This window comes from Pongo abelii, chromosome 5 (genome assembly GCF_028885655.2).
Source record: "Pongo abelii isolate AG06213 chromosome 5, NHGRI_mPonAbe1-v2.0_pri, whole genome shotgun sequence".
NCBI classification, from domain to species: Eukaryota; Metazoa; Chordata; class Mammalia; order Primates; family Hominidae; genus Pongo; species Pongo abelii.
The window spans coordinates 151,832,504-151,851,742 of NC_071990.2; the positions used below are offsets into that span (position 1 = coordinate 151,832,504).

Consider the following 19,239-nt stretch of genomic DNA (forward strand, 5'->3'; position numbering starts at 1 on the left):
AAAAGCTAACATGACATCGGACAGGGCTGACAGTGTAAACTTTCTGGCTAGTTAGAAGTGTGTGTATGTATCTGTGTGTTTATTTGTGTATGTGTGTATGTGTGCATGTGTGTGTATGAGTGGCGTGGAATGGGTGTATTCATGTGTGTGTATGTTTGTGTATATATTTGTGTGTGTGTGCATGTGAGTGTATGAGTGGTGTGGAGTGTGTATTCATGTGTATGCATGTTTGTGTATATGTTTGTGTGTGTGGATGTGAGTGTATGAATGGTGTGGAGTGTGTGTATTCATCTGTGTGTATGTTTGTGTATATATTTGTGTGTGTGTGCATGTGAGTGGTGTGGAGTGTGTGTATCCATGTGTGTGTATGTGTATGTATTTGTGTGTGTGTGCATGTGAGTGTATGAGTAGTGTGGAGTGTGTATATTCGTGTGTGTATGTTTGTATATATATTTGTGTGTGCGTGCATGTGAATGAGTGGTGAGTGTTTATATTCATGTGTGTGTATGTTTGTGTATATATTTGTGTGTGTGTGTGGATGTCAGTGTATGAATGGTGTGGAGTGTATTCATCTGTGTGTATGTTTGTGTATATGTTTGTGTATGTGTGTGTGCATGTGTGTATGAGTGGTGTGGATTGTGTGTATTCATGTGTGTGTATGTTTGTGTATATATTTGTGTATGTTTGTGTATATATTTGTGTGTGTGTGTGTGTGTGTGTGTGTTGTCACTTCGGGCCAGCTGTGTTTCAGGACCCTGCTTTGCTTGCATTTCTGCATCCTGGTACCTGAGCCTGTTCTGAGCTTCATCCGTGGCATTCCCAGCGCCAGGTTCTGCCGCGCTTCCCAGTGCAGTGGCAGTGTGGGGTCCCACTGCTGCTTGCAAGTTGGGGCAGGGGGGCTTGTGATGGCCAAGACTGCACTGCGTGTTGGTTTGTGAGGTGACTTCAGGGCCCCAGTGTGCTCCCATCATTACTGTCCTTTTCCAAAACCTCTCAGCCTCAGAACCTGGATCTCATCTTTACCTTTTCTTTCCCCCTCATCCCTCATCCAGTTCATCTCCAAACTCCATCTGTTTATTCCTCCCTATTATCGCTATTTTAAAATCTTATTCTTGCCAGGATCATCTTCAAGCCCTGTTGCTTCGCACCTGATACATGGCCTTCCCACAGCCTCCTGCCTCCTCCCTGTTACCCCGGGCTCTGGGCTCTGCAGTGTGGCCAGCTCTTCCTTCTGTCATTCCCCTGTCTTGTTCTGGAGCCATGGAGCCTTCAGTGGTGACAGTCTCTGCAGGACAAGGGGAACTGGCAGCCTATGGGCCAATGGGTTTTGTTTATCCTACACAATATTTTAAGAAGTTGCCAGACAGCTTTAAAAATTGGAATTTTTTACATTAAAAAACTCTATTTTCAGTTATTCCTGAAAACGTAGAAAATCCAGCAGCACTGAGCACACATTCCTAGAAGGTAACAGGAGGTGGGAATGGCGTGTTCCCTGCTGCTTTCCCTCGGGCCATGTTTTCTCCAGTTTGCCGCACTCCTCACTCTACTGTCTGGCCCCTCAGCCTGCCCCATTTCTGTCACCTGTCTGACCCCCATCGACATGCATATTTGCAGCCCAGAGCTGACTGGCTTCCTGGCCAAGGAACTTTCTACACCCACATTTAGAGCTCATCTTGTCTTTTTGCCTCCTGCTACCATTTTGCCTCTTGGGAGTGCTCTCCCTTCCCTCTAAACCTGTTCAAATCCCGTCATTCCACAAGGCCAGTTCACCTCCTCCCTCCTATGTGCAACCTCCTTGCCTGCCCCTGGCGGAGTTTTCTCTCTCCCTGAATCACTAAAGCACTTCAGGTTTGTCTGTGGCTTTGGGGCCATTGCATGTCATTGTGTTTGTCAGAGCTGTGTTTATACAGCCCGTCCCCCAGTGCCAGGGCCTCACTGTGGCTGACACACAGTGCCTTGCACGCTGTGGACTCTGGGTTCTCAACAAATGTACGACAAGAAAGACATGTAGAGGTGATCCAGGGCCTCATGCTATGGGTACCAACAGGAGGGCCTCTCACTAATGTGGGGCAGGGTGTAGCTGATAACTTTCCCCAGCAGCTCTGAAGACAGTTGTTTTACTTTTTGTCACCAGAGCCACTGTTTAGGGACACATCTTTAATGTGAGAAAATACCCAAACACAACTAAGCTCTGGGACATCATGGTGGGCCATGGGCATGTTCCCTTCTTTGTAAGTGATTTGATCTATCACTAAGGTCATTCAGTGATACTGCTGTAAGATCAGCATACAGAAGATAAAGTTAAATAGGACTTCAATCAAATTTAGAATATTTCCATACTTCTCATTAAGAATATTAAGTACCAATTTACAGGATTCTCTACTCGGTACTAGGTGCTGTCTTTGCTTCCCAGGACTCTCCCTCAAGAGCCTCTGGGTCTCTATGTTCTTCTTACCTGGGTTTTGTTTCAGCCTCACTGACATTCAGAACACCCAGGACGCATGCTGAGCTGGGAGCAGGATGCCTCTCTCTTCCTATGCCTCTGATAAATCAGGGTGGGATTTCTGAGAAGCAGCATAGGTTGGTAAAAAGTGCAGATGCCTAATGGCTGTTATGATGACTCAGTCACTTGAGGTTTTCCCCAATCCTTGAGATCTGGGCTTTGTTTGCATCAGCTTTCCGGCTGGTAAAACCAAGCTCAGGGTTTCTCATCACATGCCCTTGGGTAGTAGGAGTGACTTTGAGATGCCTGGCATTTTTTTCTTTACTCCTGTCAAGCCCCTTTGAGAGGGGAAGGGGCTTTGCTTCCCAACTTCTGGGCCAGAGGGTGAGTGTACTCCAGGGTAGCACTGTCCAATAGAGCATTCTGCTTCAATGCAAGCGCTCTCCATCTGTGCTTTCCAGCGCAGTAGCCACTTGCCTCGTGTAGCTATTGAGCACTTGAGATGTGGTCATTGCGACAGAGGAACTGAATTGTATTTCATTTTAATGTATTCAAATGTGCTTACCACATATGCTTACCACATGGGACAGCCCAGATCTCAGGGGTTGAGGAAAATGGGTCAGTGCAATACCTAACGGAGAGCCGTGCACAGTCCTAAGGGGAAGATGCCTAATTGAAGATGCCTACTGTGTAGGGCGAGGCTCTACACTGCTATGCAAGTCAAAGCCTGTTTGGCCTAACTTGGCTGGCGTCAAAACGATTTGAATAATATTTGCAGAAAAACCCATTGCTGTGCTGTTCTGAGGAGGGCATTAGTTACTAATTGTTCTTTCATTTCCTTTAAAAACAGCAGACACCAAACTCCCTTAGCTGTGATTTAAGGAGCTACAGTGGTATAGCTGGCAAGTGCAGTCACGTACCGCATAACAGCATTTCAGTCAACAATGGACTGCATATATGACAGTGGTCCCATAAGATTATAATACCCTATTTTTAATGTACTGTTTCTATGTTTAGATGCGCAAATATTTCCCACTGTGTTACCTTTGCCTACATTATTCCGTATGGTAATATGCTGTCCAGGTTTATAGCCTAGGAGCAATATAGGCTGTGCCATACAGCCTGGGTGTGTGGTAGGCTACGCCATCTAGGTTTGTGTAAGTTCACTCTGTGATGTTTGCACAACGATGCTCCTAGCCATCGAAAGGTCATCCTTCAGCTGTATTATCATCAAAGCATTTCACCTTCCTGTTTCTACATCATCCGCTTCTATTAATAGCTACATGATTGTTAAGTACAAATATGAAAATTATGTTGAGGAGTACAAAATCTTTCTTCCATTAGGCAGAACAGCACAGATGAGATCTAGAACATTCACATTGATAAATACTGCTTTTGAAGTGGATTTTTCCCCTTAAGAGCCAAGCAAAGGATCAAAACGGAAATTCTCCACAGAAACAGGAATAAATCACTAGAGAGGTTGTTTCTGGAATTTTCCTGCCCATTGAGGGCCTGTTCTTGGAGTAAATGTCCGCAAGGATAGTGTATCATATTCCTTGACTTCCTCAGTATACTAGGGTCCTCGTTTTTGTGTTGTAACACACACACACACACACGAGGTTGAGTACTATTACTGAATATAAATGCACTTTAGTAGGAAGGAAATATTCAGAAAGTCAGCCTCTCCTGGGAAGCCAAGGCAAACAGCTCTTGGAGCCAAGACGCAGAGAGGCCACACCCAGGGAATGCCCAGGTGTCCCCAGTGTCCCCATGCACACCTTTCTCTCTAGCTCCTGCAGATGCTTCTCAGCCATCCCTGTGGCTGGAAGGAGTTGGGCTGCGGTGACTCCTGATGAAATGCAAAATTGCAGGACTCTCTTAAATGCTGTTTTATTTTGACATTTTAAAATGCTACTCTGAGAAGTATAGAGAAGACTTAGGTAACAGAAGAGATGAGAAATAGCCAAGATCTCCTTTGAAGTTCAGATTCCAAATTAGTGGGGTCTTTCACCAAATCCATCTGGCCCTTCTTCCCTCTTTTTGGGCTAGAGGTCTTTGGTGGCAGGAATATTAAACTAGACCCACATTGGCTGCAACAATGAAAGGGGTTGACTCACTCACTGATGGGTAGGCTTCAGAGGTGGTTTGACACAGGGATGTGGTGATTTTATCTAGAACCCTGTTTTCTTATTCTCTTCAGCTCTGCCCACTGTGGAGTCAGCCTCATCCAAAACTCAGCCTCTCTTCAGGGTTGTATGGTAGCCACTGGTAATTTCTGGTGCCACACTTCCTCAGTTCAGAGGGAGTGAAGGGGACGTTCTTGTAAAAACAGTGCCTTTTCCCAGAGCCCCCTTAGTTCTTAGTTGGACCACGTGTCTTCTCTTAAATCAGTAACTGGGGCTAAAGCCATACTGATGCCCCAAATCCCATGGTGGAATCAGGTTTTCCATAGACCCAGAGCTGTGAAGGAAGATGTGGACCCCCAAATAAAGATTGGGGTAATCACCCAGCAAAGGGTGGCTGTTAGATAGGAAACTGCCATCTCCCGGCCCTATCATCTGCCAGTCTCCCCTTATATACTTACAGATGCAGCTTAATGCTAGAAAGTAGAAAATTCTCATTTTTTGAAAGATTACTTTTATGGCTTTGTGACTCTTAATTCTCCTTTGCTCCCCCTCCTCCCTCTCTTCTTTCCCCCTACTCTCCTTTTCCTTCCTTCCTTCATTTCCCTTCTTCATCTGTTCCCAACCCTCCTTCCCTTTTCCTGTCTTTTCCCTTCTTCTCCTCTTTACCCCTTCATCCTGTTTCCCCTTTCTTCTCTTTCCTTCCCTCCTCTCCCCCTAGCCTCTCCTTCCCCCTGCTTATCTGTAAGCCTTTCTCAATTGATGATCTAGTTGTTTGTTCACCTTAACCTAACTGGTGGAGTACAGTTAGGTTTCTTACTAAATTAAATGCCTTCATATCCTCCCACTGCCCCCCAGGAAGAAGAAATGCCAGAGGTAGAAATTGACATTGATGATCTTCTTGATGCAGACAGTGATGAAGAGAGAGCTTCAAAATTACAGGTAAGCAGTTTCCAAAATTGAGAACCTTCTAATCATGGACACTTGAGAGTCTACTTGAGTCTCCAGAGCTTGGCATCAACTGATTCCGCCCTGTGGTGGTGTTGGCACCAAGACCTGGGCCATGGCCGTTTGCAGAGAGGAAAGCAATGGGCTGCTAAGTGTTCACCCTCTTAAACTGCCTCTCTGAGGATAAAGCAGCTCTTGACTATAGTCCATTTTCAAAGCGCCTTATGGGTATAACTTTCTCCAGCCCCATTTTCTTGGGAGAAACAGCTGATTCTGCTTCCAAAGATCCACTTGCCAGGGAAGGGAAGTGATGCCCCACAGTTGTACGAGAAAGAGAGGGACTGAGCTAGCACTGGAATATCCAAGCCTAGAGCTCTGGTCTCACAGGTTTGGACTGTGTCATTCATGAAATTAATTTCTAAATATGATTCCTTATGACATAATTCTATTTAGTAGACGATCTCTTCGTAGACAGTGCTCACCTCATAGCATTCCAGTACAATGATGGATATTGAGATGTCTAGTATTTCCTTAGTGGACAGCAATAAAGTACAGTACTTATTTCCCTTCCCACAGGAGGTCAAATCTATCATTTTTAAATCTGCATTTGGGAGTTTCTAAAACCAATTAACTTTTGACTTGCCATTGTTCTTAATGTCCACTGATAATTACTGTTAATGGCTGTTGGTGACCACAAATGGCAAATGGCCACTACGGCAATCAAAGGGCACATTTTAATGTATTAGTCTGTTTAATGCATTAGTCATTACTAGCGTCCCTTGAGTGGTGAACAGTCTCAATTATGACAATCATTTCTTCTTGGTAGATTTAGCTGGGAGACAATAGCATCCTAGTTATAAAATTTTAAAAAGATAGCGCAGGTATCAGTTCTATAGAAAATGTAATGACATAACAGAGTTTACTTAAAATTGAGAACCTGAAAGGAGTTTTTAAGCTATCATCACCCACCCCCCCTCCACCAGTTCCCAGGTGAGGACCCAAGCTGGTTTATGGCTGCATTGCACTTAAACCCCTTGCTTCCTGAGTGCAGTGTGGATGCCACCATCTTGCACAGGCTGGCTCAACTTGAATATCCACCAGTCAAAGGAAAGGTGTGTGCATGCGCAGTCAAAGGAAAGGTGTGTGCATGTGCGTGTGCATACAGAGGAGGTGAAAAGTCATTGACCAGAGGAGTGGGTTTGAAACCATTTGGATCCTGCTGGGTTATATCCAGTTAATTGAAGGAAAACTGGAAAGGGGGATTTGGTTCCTATGGAAGGCCATCCTGGATTTGAGCTACTAAATTAGTCCACATCTCTCTGAAGTCTGCAACCTAATGGATGCTTGAGCATCCCTGTCCTTTTTTAAAAGAAGCTTTTTTCCTCAGCAAGGCATTCAAAACCTGGTCAAGGGGCCGGGCATGGTAGCTCACGCCTGTAATCCCAGTGCTTTGGGAGGCCAAGGCGGGTGGATCACCTGAGGTCAGGAGTTCGAGACCAGCCTGGCTAACAGGGCGAAAACCTGTCTCTACTAAAAATACAAAAACGAGCCGGGCGTGGTGGTGCACACCTGTAGTCCCAGCTATTCAGAAGGCTGAGGCAGGAGAATCACTTGAACTGGGAGGCAGAGGTTGCAATGAGCTGAGATCGCACCACTGCACTCTAGTCTGGGTGACAGAGCGAGATTCTGTCTCAAAACAAACAAGCAAACAAAAAAAAACTGGTCAAAGGTTATATTTTGTTTTCAATGCTATGGTAGCAAAAAAAAAAAAATAAATCTTTTCCTGTTCAAAAAACTTTTATGTAGCACATGTGTGTGCAGGCTGAAGAATTTATGAAGGTTAAACATTTTCTATCTTCAGACTACCAACTGGTGCTGAAATGAAGTGTGTTTCTAGATAGTATGAAATCTTGATTTACCATTATAAAATAATACTATGAATATAAAATGATTTTTAATTTTGCCTTAAAAATAATACTGAATTTTAAAATAATAAAACTGATTTTCTGTGTGTTTAATTCTAGGAAGCTCTTGTAGACTGCTACAAACCAACAGAGGTAAGCAAATCACTTTTCCTAAATGCCATGTTTGAACGGGTTTTTATTAAATCAATTTGTCTATTTTTAAAGCAAACCACAATAAGTAGGTTTGAGTGTGTGTATACCAGTTAGCAGTTATTATCCATGAGTGCATATGTTTGAATAGCTCTAACTTCATTATTTCTAAGCCTAAACATGTCTAGTTCAGAGATACTTAAAATTAATGGAGCAGAGTGTGTTGCTTGTGTTAGATAAAAGCCAAACTTCAAAGGAAATTGTGAAAGGGTTTGGAATCATTTTAGTAAAAGCTTTAGGTTTATAACTGGTTTATATATTCTATTGGTTTATTGGTATGTATTTTTTTTTTCTTTTTGAAATGGAGTCTCGCTCTGTCGCGCAGGTTGGAGTGCAGTGGTGCGATCTCGGCTCACTGCAACCTCCGCCTCCTGAGTTCAACCGATTCTCCTGCCTCAGCCTCCCGAGTAGCTGGGATTACAGATGTGCGTCACCACGCCTAGCTAATTTTTGTATTTTTAGTAGAGATGGGGTTTCACCATGTTGGCCAGGCTGGTCTCAAACTCCTGACCTCAGGTATCCACCCGCCTCGGCCTCCCAAAGTGCTGGGATTACAGGCATGAGCCACTGCCCCTGGCCTATTGGTATGTATTTTTTAAAAGCGTAAAGTCAGCTCTGTCTTTCCAAAGAGTTACCTTTATTGGGAAAAAATGTTATGCTTTGTTTAGATATTTATCAAGTGTAATGTATAAACATTATCATAAAAATGGGTATTAATGTGATTAGACTAAAGCATTTCATGTAGACTCTCATGACTGACAGCACATACTAGAAATTAAGGTTTTAATCAGTTATGAAAATATTAGCAAGAGAAGTACTTTGTTCCTGTGATAAATTGGAGAAATTATAAGATCCGTCAGATGTGTTGAAGTCTATTTGTAACATCAAAGCAATGGTGATAAGACTTCTGATTTTTGAAGAGGTCCAATTAAAAGGGGGGAGGAAAGCATGCTTTTACAAGTGTCTGATTTCAATGACTTGGTTTGGGACTAGTTACCTATTTGAGCTTTATTCTTCCAACCTCCAGCTTTGATTACATCTTGCAGTCATAGAGATTTTTAATTTTAATTTTAGCCATCAAAATATATACTTTTAGACCAGGCTTGGTGGCCCACACCTGTAATCCCAGGCCAAAGTGGGAGGATCACTTCAGTGCAGCAGTTCAAGACCAACCTGGTCAACATAGCGAGATCTCGTCTCTTAAGAAAAAAAAATTGGCCGGGCGCGGTGGCTCACGCCTATAATCCCAGCACTTTGGGAGGCCGAGGTGGGCGGATCACAAGGTCAGGAGATCGAGACCATCCTGGCTAACACGGTGAAACCCCATCTCTACTAAAAATACAAAAAATTAGCCGGGCGTGGTGACGGGCACCTGTGGTCCTAGCTACTCGGGAGGCTGAGGCAGGAGAATGGCATGAACCTGGGAGGCGGAGCTTGCAGTGAGCCGAGATCATGCCACTGCACTCCAGCCTGGGCGACAGAGCAAGACTCCGTCTCAAAAAAAAAAAAAAGAAAAAAGAAAAAAAATTATATATATATATTTAAATTAATGTAATAAAATACATACTAATACATCTGAACCGCCCCCCCAAAAAAATTCTGAGGCTTATTTTAAAAAGGTAACAGTGACTTTCTCCACTTTTCAGGCCCCTTTCCTATTTTATATTATATTTATGTATTATATTTCTATATTTTCATAAGCAACACTTTTGCACTTTTGGCTGTTTCCCTTCCCTGCTATTTGCTCTTTTCTTTCTTTTTTTCTTTTAGAGACAGGGTCTCATTCTGTCACCCAGGCTGGAGTGCAGTGGTGCAATCATAACTCCCTGCAGCCTTGAACTCCTGTATTCAAGCAACTCTCCCACCTCAGCCTCCTGAGTGACTAGTACTACAGTCATGCATTACCACACCCAGCTGAATTATTTTTATTTTTTTATAGAGACTGGGTCTCACTATGTTGCCCAGACTTGTCTTGAACTCCTGGCCTCAAGCTATCCTCCTACTTCAGCCTCTCAAAGTGCTGGAATTACAGGCATGAGCCACTGCGCCTGGCCTACTTATTCTTTTATTCTTAAATATGCATTTACTATTTTTTTTCATTTATTGACTTTAGGAGAAAGATGATCACTCTCTCACTCTCCACACAATTCCTTTTCATCTATACCTTCATCAGTTATTTAACAGTATTTTGTTAAATTAGTAGTCAAGGTTTATAATACTATGATTTAAACAAATGTTTTTCACTGTTGAGCCAACAGTAAATATGATCATGTTTCCTTTTTGTATAGCCCTTTGTTTCTCTTGGAGTTGACAATCCTTGCCTTTATTATTATTATTATTATTATTATTATTATTATTATTTTGAGACAGGGTCTCGCTCTGTCACCCAGGCTGGAGTGCAGTGGTACAATCTTGGCTCACTGCAACCTCTACCCCCCAGGTTCAAGTGGTTCTTGTGCCTCAGCCTCCTAAGTAGCTGGGATTACTAAGCCCGGCTAATTTTTTTGTATTTTTAGTAGAGACGGGGTTTTGCCATGTTGGCCAGGCTGGTCTCAAACTCCTGGCCTCAAGTGATCCACCTGCCTTGGCCTCCCAAAGTGCTGAGATTACAGGCGTGAGCCACTGTGCCCGGCCATAACCCTTGTCTTTAGTTTTGTCTAATACCAATTGGTATTTTTTGTTGAACTCTCCAGTGTGTTTGTCAAACATGTAATATATTTCCTGACCGTTCAATCACATCATTACCATCCCCCCGCCCCCAGATTGTTCTCCTGGAGCCCCTATACAACAATCTGGAGAAGTTTTTCTTTGCGTTTATGTTTTAAATTATTCTGCTGTCTGCACTGTCTCTGTTTTCTCTGAATCTTCCCTTTTTCTGCCTATTTTCATGTCTTTGCTGATTTTTGGTAGCATAGTCACATTTTAATATGGGGAGACAGTAAACTGATTTGCATTTGTGTGTATAAGAACAGCTTGTTTTTTTTGTCATTGTTTTTGAACAGAGTCTTGCTCTGTCATCCCAGACTGGGGTGCAGTGGCGCCATGTAGGCTCACTGCAAAACCTGCCTTCTGGGTTCAAGCGATATTCATGCCTCAGCCTCCCGAGTAGTTGGGATTATAGGTGTGGGCCACCATGCCCGGCTAATTTTTGTAGTTTTAGTAGAGGCGGATTTTGCCATGTTGGCCAGGCTGGTCTGAAACTTCTGGTCTCAAGTGATCCACCCGCCTCGGCCTTCCAAAGTGCTGGGATTATAAGCAAGAGCCACCGCGCCTGGCCAAGACTGCTTGGCTGTTGCTGGGTCTCACTATGGAGTGACCAAGTTGCAAGCCAGATTTTTTTTCTGAATCTGTTGTGTGTGGAAGGGGATGGCTCCTCAAAAATGTCAATGTTTGGTTCTTTTTCTCTGGAGAGATTCAGGATTTTTAGAGTTTGACCCTCAAATTCACTACGTGAGGGTTGACGGTCTGACTTTAGGCTTTCTCGAAGCAGAGAGGAGAAGGCAGGAGACTTTACCATTTAGCTCTTTGGGGACTAAAGCTTCTTTATTTATAGGTAGTTGGGGAATTAATATAGGAAAGCGATTTTAAATTGTGTGATGGGTTAGACAAGAAAAATAGAATTGTAGTCAAGAAAAATGATGAATGATGCAGATGAATGAACATGTAATATGGGAGTGGAAGGGGTTGCTGCAGAGAGGAAGCCCCATTGGTCGCTGCAGACATGCATTCACTCATTTTATCCATCCCTTTTTCTTCAGTTCTCTACCTGAGTGAAGAAATTCATGCTTTGGTTATTTGGGTGAGAGAGTTTGGACTTGCAGATTTCTCTTTGGCCTGGCTTCGCAGCCAACAGTGAAAGTACTACATTTTCTCATGGAAATGAGCCCATTCTCTCCCTAGGTTTTACAATGTCTAGGGAACCAATATTTACACTAGTTAGGAGCCGTGCCGTTCAATGAAAATGGTGGGTCTTGTCCCCAGAGCAAAAATATTTCTCATCTGGTTTCTATACGGAAGGTCAGGAGATGAAAGAATGTAATATTTGAATACTCTTCAGAGTTCCGAAAGCAGAAAAAGGAGCTGGAGTCTCTAACTGAACATCTCTGTGTTCTTTTTTTAGCTCATATTTCTAGGAATGGAGAAATGATGTAAAATGCTGAGGAATTTCATTCAAGTTCACTTATCTGTTAATGGATCATTTCAAAAAGGCTGGACACTTTTGCCTTTGAGCATATGTTCATAGGAAACAGATTTTACTGGCATCTGGATTGTGATAATGACAATTAATAGCTTATATTTTTCCAGAGCTCTGTAGTTCACATTGCACTAACATACGTTACTTTATTTAATCCTCACCGTTGTCACTTTAAGTAGGCAGGGTTTAGGTAGCTTGCCCGTAATGTCAGAGCAGTGAGCAAGGGAGTCAGGACTCAACCCGAGTTTCTGACACCTGATCTTGTGCTCTTTCTTTCCAATCTGCCAGTCTTCCTAAGCTACTTGACTCAGCAAGAGGCTTAGAACTTTATAGGACTTTGCCCTATCTGAACTAAAGGCCTATCAATTAATGTTGTTCTTTTCTAAGTAGGGATCTCTAGAGGTGCTGTTACTGATCAAAATTATTTTACTTACAATTGTTATGCCACTTGGAAGTTAGAAATGTAAGGAAGATGTCTTTGCTGATTCAGATACTTTTATTTTAGAATCCCTCATTGCAGAGGTAGGGTGAGTGGTGGAAAGAATACTGGAATTTGAGTCAAAAGTCTTATGCCAATGCTAGCACTAACTGTGTGACTTTAAGCAATGTTCTCAACCTCTCTGAGTCTCCCTTTCCTCCTCTATAAAATGGAGGTAATAATAACCAAGTTTCTGCATATTAGTAAGGATTATTTGCTATGATAATTTTTTAAATTTATTTTATTTTTATTTTTTTGAGAAAGAGTCTCACTGTGTTACCCAGGCTGGAGTGTGGTGGCACAATCATAGCTCACTGCAGCCTCAATCTCCTGGGTTCAAGCGATCCTCCTGCCTCAGCCCCCCAGGTAGCTGAGACAACAGGGACACACCACCACACTCGGCTAATTTTTGTTATTTTTGTACAGACTAAGTTTCTCCATGTTGCCCAGGCTAGTCTCAAACTCCTGAGCTCAAGCAGTCCACCTGCCTGGGCCTCCCAAAGTGCTGGGATTACAGGTATGAGCCACCAAGCTTGGCCCACAATGATAATTTTAGTGATGGTAACAACGGCAATGATAATGGCTAAAAGATCACTAGGCACTTAGTAGATGCCAGGTGCTGATCTAATCACATCTCATGTATTAACAGATTTAATCTTTTTTTCGGAAAAATTTTAACATTTGTTAAATTCTTCATAGCTTTTAAAAGAAAATTTTAAGTAGACTTTATTATTTAGAGCAGTTTTAGGTTCACAGTGAAATCGACTAGAAGGTACAGATTTCCAGTATGCTCACTGCCATCCACCTCACACATGTACACAGCCTCCCCAATTGTCACCATCTCCCCACAGAGAGGTACATTTGTTAGAACTGGTGAACCTACGTTAACACATCATTATCACTCAAAGTCCATGGTTAACATTAGGATTCACTCTTGGTACTGTACATTATGGATTTGACTGATTTCGTAATGACATGTATCCACCACTACAACATCATGCAGAGTAGTGTCACTGCCCTAATAATCCTCAGTGCTCTGCCTATTCATCTCTCCTTCCCCCCTCACCCCTGGCAACCACTGATCTCTTTATTGTCTCCATAGTTTTACCTTTCTCAGAATGTCATATAGTTGGAATTATACCGTATATAGCCTATTTTCAGAATAGCCATAGCATGAACATTTGTAGCCTTTTCAAACTGGCATTTTTTTTTTTTTGAGGTGGGGTCTTGTTTTGTCTCCCAGGCTGGAGTGCAGTGGCACCATCTCTGCTCACTGCAACCTCTGCCTTCCGGGTTCAAGTGATTCTTCTACCTCAGTCTCTCGAGTAGCTGGGATTACAGGCACGTGCCACCACACCCAGCTAATTTTTGTGTTTTCAGTAGAGACTGGGTTTCACCATGTTGGCAAGGCTGGTCTTGAGCTCCTGACCTCAGGTGATGTGCCCACCTCAGACTCCCAAAGTGCTGGGGTTACAGGCATTAGCCACCATGCCCAGCCCAAAATGGCTTTTAAAAAATTTGATGTCAACATTTAGCAGCTACAGACTGGCTTCTTTTCCTTAGTAATATGCATTTAAGTTTGCTCTAGGTCTTTTCATTGCTTGATAGCTCATTTCTTTTCAGTGCTGAATAATATTCTATTGTCTGGATGTCCTAGAGTTTATCCATTCGTTCACCTACTGAAATACTCTTGGTTGCTTCCCAGTTTTGGCAATTAATGAATACAGCTGCTTATACACATTCCTGAGCAGGTTTTTGTGTGGACATAAGTTCTCAAGTCTTTTGGGTAAATACCAAGGAGTAGGATTACTGTATTGTAAGAAAAGTGTGTTTAGGTTTTGTAAGAATCTGCTTAACTGTCTTCCAAAGCAGCTGTACCATTTTGCATTCTCACCAGCAAAGAGAGTTCTTGTTGCTCCACATCCTCACCAGCATTTAGTGTTGTCATTGTTCTGGATTTGGACCATTCTAATTGGTGTGTAGTGGTATCTCATTATTGTTTTAATTTGCATTTCTCTGGTGACGTATGATTTGGAGAAACTTTTAATATGCTTATTTGTCATCTATATATCCATGTCTGTTAAGTTTTCTGGTCCATCTTTTAATTGGGTTTGTTTGTTTTCTTTTTGTTGAATTTTAAGGGTTCTTTGAATATTTTGGATAATAGGCCTTTATCAGACATATTCTTTGTAATATTTTCTCCCAGTCTGTGGCTTCTGTTTTTATTTTCCTGACAGGGTGTTTCACAAAGCAGGAATTTTTATTTTAATGAAATCCACCTTATCAATGTTTTCTTTCATGGATCATGCCTTTTGTGTTGTATCTGCAAATCACTGGAAAACACAAGATCATTTAGATTTTTCTCCTACATTACCTTTTGGGAGATTTATAGTTTTGCATTTTACATTAGGTCCATATGTGATCCATTTGAGTTAATTTTTGTGAAGAGTGTAAGGTCTGGGTCCAGGTTCATTTTTTACACGTGGATTTCCAGTTGTCTCAGGATCATTTGTTGAAAAGCCTACCTTTGCTCCTTTGAATGCCTTTGCTTTTTTGTCAAAGATCAGTTGATATTTATGTCGGTCTGTTTCTGGGTCTCTATTCTATTCTAATTATCTATGTGTCCATTCTTTCACCAATACCACACTGTCCTGATTATTGTGGCTTCAAGTATGTCTTGAGGTTGGTAGTGTGAGTCCTCCACCTTTATTTTTGTCCTTCAACATTGTGTTGGCTGTTCTGGGTCTTCTGTCTTTCTATATAAACCTTAGAATCAGTTTATTGATATCCACAGAATAGCTTCCTGGGATTTTTATTGGGATTTCATTGCATCTGTAGATCAAGTTGGGAAGAACTGACATACTGGCCATATTGTATCTTCCTATCTGTGAACATAGAATACCTCTCCATTTATTTCTGTCGAGATATCCTCAAGCTTAAAGATTCTTTCCTCAGCTGTGTGCAGTTTACTAATGAACCCATCAAAGGCATTATTTCTGTTATAGTATTTTTCATCTCTAGCATTTCTCTTAGAATTTCCATCTCTCTACTTACATTCCCCATCTGTTCTTGCATGCTGTCTACTTTATCTATCAGAGCCCTTAGCATATTAAACAGAGTTGTTTTAAATGCCTGGATGGATAATTCCAACATTCCTGCTGTATCTGAGTGGTTCTAACGCTTGCTCCGTCTCTTCAAACTTTTTTTGCCTTTTACTGTGTGTTATAATTTTTTTTTGATATCTGAACATGATGAATTAGGTAAAAGGAACTGCTGTAAATGGGCCTTAAGTAGTGTGGTAGTAAGGTGTGAGGAGAGGGGAAGCAACCACAGTCCTGTGATTAGTTCTCAGTCATATAAGGAGCCTGTGTCCTTGAACTGTGAACTTCACAAGTGCTTCTCAGTTCGCCCCCATTCCCCTTTAGGTGGAATGGATAGCTAGAGCCAGCTGGAGTTTGGTATTTCCCTTCCCCCAGGTTACTTAGGCTCTACTAAAACCCTGTCAGGTTAGGCTCTGGTTAAATAGTTTCTCCTCAGGACAGATCTTTTTAAATAAACTTTTAGACTTTGGGGAAAGAAGAAGAAGAAGAAGAAGAACAGAATGCTCTGGTGTATTTCAGAATGGTTCCTTTTTATCTCATCCTGCTGGAAGTTCAAGGGAATTTTTCTCCAGTGTTCACTGTGAGGACCTGGTAGAATTCTTGGAGGTAAAACTCATACAAACGTATGCTCCTACCTCTGCCGGTGACTGGATTCCCATGGAATTTTTATCTCTAAAACTTGTCCACTCTGAGACTAGCAATTTGTCAATTCCAGTTCAAGTTTTTCTACTCATCCTTTGGTTCCCACAAAGGTTGTTACTTGTGAGTTTCTGTTCCAGGAAGTTGTGATTTTCTGTATTCACCTGTGAGTCCCTCTACTTCGGGGGCATTTGTTTGCTCAGTGACCTCACTTCCCTTGTGGATCTAAAAAGAGTTGTGGATTTTTGAGTTTGTTCAGCTTTTTGCTTTTGTTAGGATGGGATGGCAATTTCCAAACTTCTTACATACCTGACTGGAAACAGGAAGTCTCATTTAGTCTTCACAACAAAGCTAATAGATTGACACCATTGTTGTCAGTTAAGGAATCTGAGGCATAGAAGTGTTCTGTAATTTGCCTAAATTCACACAGTTAATGAGTGGAGAAGTCAGGTTATGTAGTAAAGCACATGACATAAAGCTTCACACATAGTAGGCCCTTAGTATGCTAGTTGAATCTGATTCTGTATAAAGTAATGCTTCCCTATCACATGTTAAATATGGAAGATGTCCAAGTTTGCCAGTAATGATATTCTTGGATTATTAAATTTGAAGTTGACTTTAAAGAATCTGCTAATTTCCCAGAAGTGATATTGTTTTTGGTGTGTCACCTTCTGTCATATACTTTGGGTCTACAGCTTCATCCTATATGGGCCACTGGCCAATAGGGAAAGGACTTGTGTGCCCCCATTTTGATTCATATTCATTTTCCCCCCAAATCCATAGCTGACCTGACTGATTCATATTCAGTCTGCGGACTCTTGTCATGTAAATCTTCCTGATTGCTGAGAAACACAGCAGTATAATTGTGGGCACCTCACTAATGTATGAGTGAGTGATTAGTAAGAATGGTGATTTCATTTTTTTCCTTAAGTAAATGCCATTTCTAATGTAGTGAATATTAAAATAGATCTGACTTACGGGTAGCAAAAGGATGTTTCCATATAATGCAAGAGGCAAAAGAGTAATTTTATTTTGCATATTACTTGTATTTGTATGATCAGTAGTGTTAGCCTAGTGGACATGGTGAAAATCAGAGATGGGGGTCTGGAAGCCTGCTAGCCAGACTTAGGAGGAGCTTCTTCTCCTTTTTCTCGCTATCTTTGCACAGTTTCCAATTTTGGGATTACAAAATAGAGCCTCCATTGTACTGGGAGGATGAACAGAAAATGCATTTAATGTGGGCTTCAGGGCATCTGCGTTACCGTCTGTTAGGGGAGTTGTCTAGTCAATGAGCTTTTTAAAAAAATCTCTTTTTATAGTTGAAGATACCTATGCCATTGCTCTTTGATAAACATCAGGTTTTTCTTTCCATGCATTTATTTTATTTTTTGAACTAGAGGTTTTGATAGAACCTATCATTGTATCAAATTCTACAATGATATTAAAGCCTATTCATTGATAGGCATCCATTCATCCAGGATGACTAAGTCTGAGAGTAGGTGGCAAGAGGCATTTCTGGGTTCCAGTAATCTACCAGGTAATGGAAATGTCATGGACATGCACTGGTGCCAGAAAGCCATGTGTGATCTGGTTTGTAAGTAGAAATCGAGCAGTGTTTTCTAAAAGGCAGGCCTGCTCTGCTGTTCTTCTCATATTGGCGGTAAGAAGGCAGAGTTTCCTTCTGCCGTGATTTCATGGTAAGTGACTTTCGGACTAGCTTTGGTGATGGCCATTGTCAACCATTTATTTAGCATTTAAACTTATCTTTTAAAATCATTGTTCAGTTTATGGATACATGGAAGTACATTCCTTCTGCATTGAGCTGTTTACAGTGGAGAGAGAATATAAATGGTATTTACAATACAGGAAAACCACGTGGTGACTGAAAGAGACACAGCTTGGTGTTTTACAATCTTTTCTTTATTCATTTGCTCAACAAATGTGTATCGAATATCTATGTGCCTGTAACTAATCTAGGAACTGAGACCTGGCAGGGAACTTCTACATCCATTTTTAAAGCAACCTCTTCTAGGGCCACAGTAAACTATGGTGGAAATTTAAATGCTCAAAGGATATTTAGGAATGAAAGGACAGAAATGTCAGGCTGTCAGCTTATTCGATGGTTCTCTAAGTTAGAAACTAAATTGCTTGACAGAATATGCTTTTTAGGGCATCTGCACTTGCTAGAGGAAGCAGTCATATTATTCATTTCAATGGGTCTGAGTGTGTGTCCATAGGCAGGGGAACTCTTTTCTTATGTCAGACCCTTTTCGTCTGGCCTCTCATGGGGTTTCCTCGAAAAAGACTGCAATCTTGGGACGGGATGAGGAACAGAGCTTGAATGCTAGATTCATGAGTTGAAAAGACACCTTTAAAAAGTTGTCACGTTTAGAACAATGTTTCTGAATAGAGAAGGAATTGAGAAGGACAGACCAGAATCAGATGAAAACTACATTTTAGTGGCTGTAGCCACTGGCTACAAAAGCACTATAATGTTTTAGTGTCACTGGGCAGGCAAGTATTAAAGGATTGGGGTTTATTAGCCAGAAACATGTGTAGCTTTACTTAATAGCCCAAAGGATTTTGGTCCCATTATTACAGTTGCTCACATACTTTCATTAGGATTCTATGCACCAGACCTCATCTGCTCAAGGTAAAAGAGCTGTATGTGCTGGAGCTAGAATAGGACCCACATTTGAGTCCAAATCCTATGCTCTGTCAACTCCTCACTGCCTTTTTCTGAATTTTTACGAATTGAGCACAAGCTCTACTTTAGAATATTTATAAAGCTGATTAAGATTATCTTCATTGAGGAAAATCAACCCAGAAATGTTAGGTAAGCTTGCTGAAGACATGCAGTCATGAAGCAAAACTCTGCATTTATTTCCCAGCCTTCGTTCAGCACTCTTTGTAAAGTTAGGGAACTGTCCGAAAGACTGCTGTCACTTCTGGCACCAATCACAAGTTCACACGTCCTCAAAACCAACTTCAGCTTTGATAATTTGCAAGAAGAATTCAAATATTTTATACTCATGGTTCTGGTTTATTACAGGGAAAGGCTATAGTCAAGGGAAGAGACATGTGGGACAGAGTCCAGGAAAGTGGCAAATGTGAAGCTTCCACTTGTCTCCTCCCTGTGGAATGGACAGCATTCTCTTAGCAGTGATGTGTGACAATATGCAGAAAGTATTGGCAATC

General features: G+C 41.7%; 1 protein-coding gene across 1 annotated transcript in view; it reads left to right on the forward strand.

Moving 5' to 3' along the window:
- Positions 1-19,239, forward strand: part of PPP1R14C (protein phosphatase 1 regulatory inhibitor subunit 14C) — a 116,996-nt gene that overhangs the window by 66,225 nt on the left and 31,532 nt on the right. The window contains exons 2-3 of the mRNA XM_024249204.3: positions 5,425-5,508; positions 7,539-7,571. Of these exons, the coding sequence (XP_024104972.3) occupies positions 5,425-5,508; positions 7,539-7,571 (117 nt within the window). The remainder of the gene's footprint in view (positions 1-5,424; positions 5,509-7,538; positions 7,572-19,239) is intronic.